General features: G+C 35.4%; 1 protein-coding gene across 3 annotated transcripts in view; it reads left to right on the forward strand.

The window, feature by feature from the left end:
* Nucleotides 1-1087, forward strand: part of LOC112145584 (poly(rC)-binding protein 4) — a 49231-nt gene that overhangs the window by 41867 nt on the left and 6277 nt on the right. Inside the window, exon 14 of one of the 3 annotated variants that reach the window (XM_024270912.2) lies at nt 878-1080. The exons of the other annotated variants lie outside the window; for them this stretch is intronic. Coding sequence (XP_024126680.1) covers nt 878-914 — 37 coding nt within the window. The 3' untranslated portion in view covers nt 915-1080. Of the gene's footprint in view, nt 1-877; nt 1081-1087 lie in introns of those variants that run through there. 3 annotated transcript variants of the gene reach the window in all.

Raw genomic sequence — 1087 nt, forward strand, 5'->3', positions numbered from 1 at the left:
GGTAATTCATCTTAGAAATTTGTCGTTTTCTTTTCTGAATCGTTTTCCTTTTTTTAACTCTGGGTTCTTAAATTTTGTTTTGATTTCTGAATGTAATTTTGAAATTCAGTATTTGTTCAGCTTTTTAATGGTCATTGTGGTTTTTAAAATGTGTCTTTTCAGTTAGTCTGTGAAGAGTTTTTTTATTTCTTGTTTTTTATTTAAGTTTGATTTCTAAAATGTTTTTTATTATTTGTTTTGGAATTTTGCGATATTGAAAATGTTTCAGTGTCAAGTGATTTGTTAATGTGATTTGAGCTTCAGGGCCACCGTAGCGAGAGCCAAAAAAACGTTTTTTTATTTAAAAAAGTGTCTTTGTGGTCATTCAGACATTCATTTACAACATGTAGCTGACATTTTTGCATTAATGACATCAGGAAACTGTTGTTTCTCTGAACACTATTGAAAAAATCTAACTTATTTTAGTGAATTAAATTAAAGAAAGACAACATGATGTTTTCTGTCATTATGACTTTGACCATCTTAGTTTTTCCTATCAAACATCAACATGACTTAATAGTGATTATTTGCACATTTACATGTAAATGTACAAATATATACTTTAAGATCCTCATCAACTACCAACATCATTTTGATCCGTTATGTGACATGTAAATGACAAAACTCAACAATACAAATTTAAATGAACTGTTGATGTACATACGTCTTCAAACCTTCATCGTCTGTGGCTCCAGAGCCTCAGACTGCAGAGCTCGGACTCACAGCTCCAGTCTCAGCTTCTCTCCTTCACAGTTTGTGTCTTTTCCTGTTCTGCCTCTGAGAATCCGCTTTCTGTCGGCTAATATGTGGATAATGGTTTTGTTTCCTCCTCCCTAAGCCCCTCCCCAGCCATACAGCACACCCCCCTGCAGTAACCTGTTGAACCTCCAGCAAACACACCAGTTTCCTCCTTTTGTTTTGGTCTTTCATTTTGACGCTCCAGCATTTCTTTGGTTGGCGGGGCGAGTGTTACTTTTGCTTTTGCTCTGGTTTCAGTTCAACATGTCTTTGGTTTAACCCTCTGATCCTTCTTCATCCAAACTCCCTC

This window comes from Oryzias melastigma, linkage group LG5 (assembly GCF_002922805.2).
Source record: "Oryzias melastigma strain HK-1 linkage group LG5, ASM292280v2, whole genome shotgun sequence".
Lineage (NCBI taxonomy): Eukaryota > Metazoa > Chordata > Actinopteri > Beloniformes > Adrianichthyidae > Oryzias > Oryzias melastigma.